Source organism: Corvus brachyrhynchos, unplaced genomic scaffold (genome assembly GCF_000691975.1).
Source record: "Corvus brachyrhynchos isolate BGI_N302 unplaced genomic scaffold, ASM69197v1 scaffold125, whole genome shotgun sequence".
Classification (NCBI taxonomy): domain Eukaryota; kingdom Metazoa; phylum Chordata; class Aves; order Passeriformes; family Corvidae; genus Corvus; species Corvus brachyrhynchos.
Window position 1 is genome coordinate 703696 of NW_008238342.1, and position 2475 is coordinate 706170.

At 56.1% G+C, this 2475-nt stretch overlaps 1 protein-coding gene across 1 annotated transcript in view; it reads left to right on the forward strand.

Moving 5' to 3' along the window:
* Positions 1-1452, forward strand: part of SNTA1 (syntrophin alpha 1) — a 26172-nt gene extending 24720 nt beyond the window's left edge. Inside the window, 3 exon segments of the mRNA XM_017735125.1 lie at positions 1-42; positions 117-304; positions 576-1452. Coding sequence (XP_017590614.1) covers positions 1-42; positions 117-304; positions 576-668 — 323 coding nt within the window. The 3' untranslated portion in view covers positions 669-1452.
* The last annotated feature ends 1023 nt before the right edge of the window (positions 1453-2475 follow it).

Consider the following 2475-nt stretch of genomic DNA (forward strand, 5'->3'; position numbering starts at 1 on the left):
GCACCCGCGGCGCCGCCGAGCTGGCCCAGGAGGTCTCGGCAGGTCAGCGGGGGCCCGGGGGGCCCGGGTGGTGTGGTGGGACTCCCAGCTCACCCCTGTCCTGTCCCTGTCCCCAGCCTGCACGTGGAAGGGGCAAGACTGCACCCTGACCGTCCACATCGACAAGGGGTTCACCATCTCCACCAGCGAGCCCGGGCTCAGCAGGACCATCCTGCTCCAGCAGCCTTTTGAGAAGCTGCAGATGTCCTCGGATGACGGCACCAAGATGCTCTACCTGGACTTTGGTGGCCCGGAGGGAGAGATCGTGAGTTGGCTTTGCTTTCAGCAACCTCACCCACCAGTCTTGGGGGAAGAGGGAGAGCAGAGCACCCACCCTGCTCACAGCACCCATCCTGTCTGGCATGGGGGTGACACATGGCCCCATCTGCCTGCCTCAGCCAGGGTGTGCAGCTCTTTCCAGGGCCCCAGTAAAGCTGTGGTGGGTTTGGGGAGCTCTGGGTGGTCCCTAGCTGAAAGCTGGCTGCTGCAGGAACAGCCCTTCCCATTGCAAACATGCCTCCTTTCCTTTTTTGCAGCAATTGGACCTTCATTCCTGCCCCAAGACCATCGTCTTCATCATCCACTCCTTCCTGTCGGCCAAGGTGACCCGGCTGGGGCTGCTGGCGTGACGAGGGAGCGCAGCGCCGGCTGGAGCAGCCCAAGCCCCCAGCCCATCTATGCACCTCCCTCCTGGCCAAACCCAGCCCCGAGCCATCCCAAGGAGACTGCAGCCCCCATGGGATCACGCCACCCCCACCAAGGAAAAGCACCATCCAGCCAGGAAAAACCCCTCCCGGGGGCGTTTGGGGGCAGCAGTGGGGTGAAACCCCTCTTGGATGGCAGCACCAGGACTTCTCTGGTGCCTTTTTCCCCTCCTTCCTCGATGGCTGGAGAAGCCTGTTGGGAGCCCACGAGTGGACACGTGGCCATCACCCCAGTGCCTTGAGAGATGATATTTTCTGAACAAAGAACCTGTTTGTATCCATGTTTTATATTTATACTGCCCGCTTCAAAACGCTGATGCGGCAGCTCTTCCCCACCTGGCCTGGACACCTTGGAGAGTCCCCAGGTCCTGCAGCACAAGGACCTGTGTCTGTTTTCCAGACAGGCAACCCAAGGGCTGGAGGCCAAAGCCAGCTCTAAAGTGCTAAAGGGACAGGAACTGCGAGATCAGCTGTATTTGCCAAATTTTTCCATATTGTGTGGAATGCTAGGAACCACTTTTCTCTGTTGGAGTTGGATGGTTCGTTTGTTTTTGTGCACTCTGGGGTCACTTTATTTCTCAGTTTGTGGGGGAGGGTTGTCAGGTGGCTGCTGCGGAATGACTTCTTTTATGAACCAAAAGATTCTGCATGAAAATGGCCTTTTTTGGGGGGGGGGGTAAATAAACTTTGCAGATCACAACCAGCAGCAGCCAAGATCTGTCTCTTGGTTTCACTTGGAGAAGTAGAAAATCAGTTTGTGGGTGGTGCCTGGGCTGAGTCTTGGGTGTTTTCCACCAGGGGAAGGAAGGGATTTGCCTGGAGGTTGCTGTGAGCTTGTGGTGCTGGGGACACTGCAGGGGGATTCAGGTGGGGAGAGAAAGTCTTTTAAGGTGCCCAACGCTGTGCTGGGAGTGGCAGAGAGGGACATACTTGATGCCAGTGCCAGCTTTGGTGATAACAGATGGGTTTGGATTCCCCACACTTCCAGGTGCCCGATGGAAGGAGGGCATTGTTTCCAAACTCAAAATAAGTTGTGTTTTGCTTTTTAAATTTTTCCAGTAAAAGCAGCTGCCTGGCTGAGCAGCAGCAGAGGCTTGGAAAGTTGTTGGGATAACGGGAAAGGGCTCTGTTTGCATCTCTGCAGTGCCAAGTTCTGGGTTAACCTTCTCCTTTTGGACTGGCCCTGCCCATGGGGGAACCTGGAGTCTCCCAGGAAAGCCCTTAGCCAGGGAATAAAACACTCAGGCTGCAGGCAGAGGAACAGCAACTGATTAGCAGCAAAATAATATCAGAGAAGCTGTGGCTGCCCCATCCCTGGAAGTACTCAAGGGCAGGTTGGATGGAGCTTGGAGCAGCCTGGGCTAGTGGAAGGTGTCCCTGCCCATGGCAGGGGGTGGAATGAGCTGGGCTTTAAGGTCCCTTCCAACCCAGACCTTCTCTGATTCTGTGGTTTTTAATGATGTCAGGCAGGGGGGAGTATGGAGGGAGGTGTTGGGGCGACACACGTGGTTTTGCCATGTGCTGAACTGCACCCCAGGGCAGGGACTCAGATGTTGTGGCAGCCTTTGGGGTGCAGGGGGAGAAATTGCAAAAAAAGGGAAGGAAATCCATAGAAATTGAGAGCAACAAGGGCGGTGAGATGTGTGTGGTCTGGGCAGGGAGGAACCATAGAACCACAGGTTTGGGTTGGAAGGGACCTTAAAGCCCATCTCATCCCACCCCTGCCATGGGC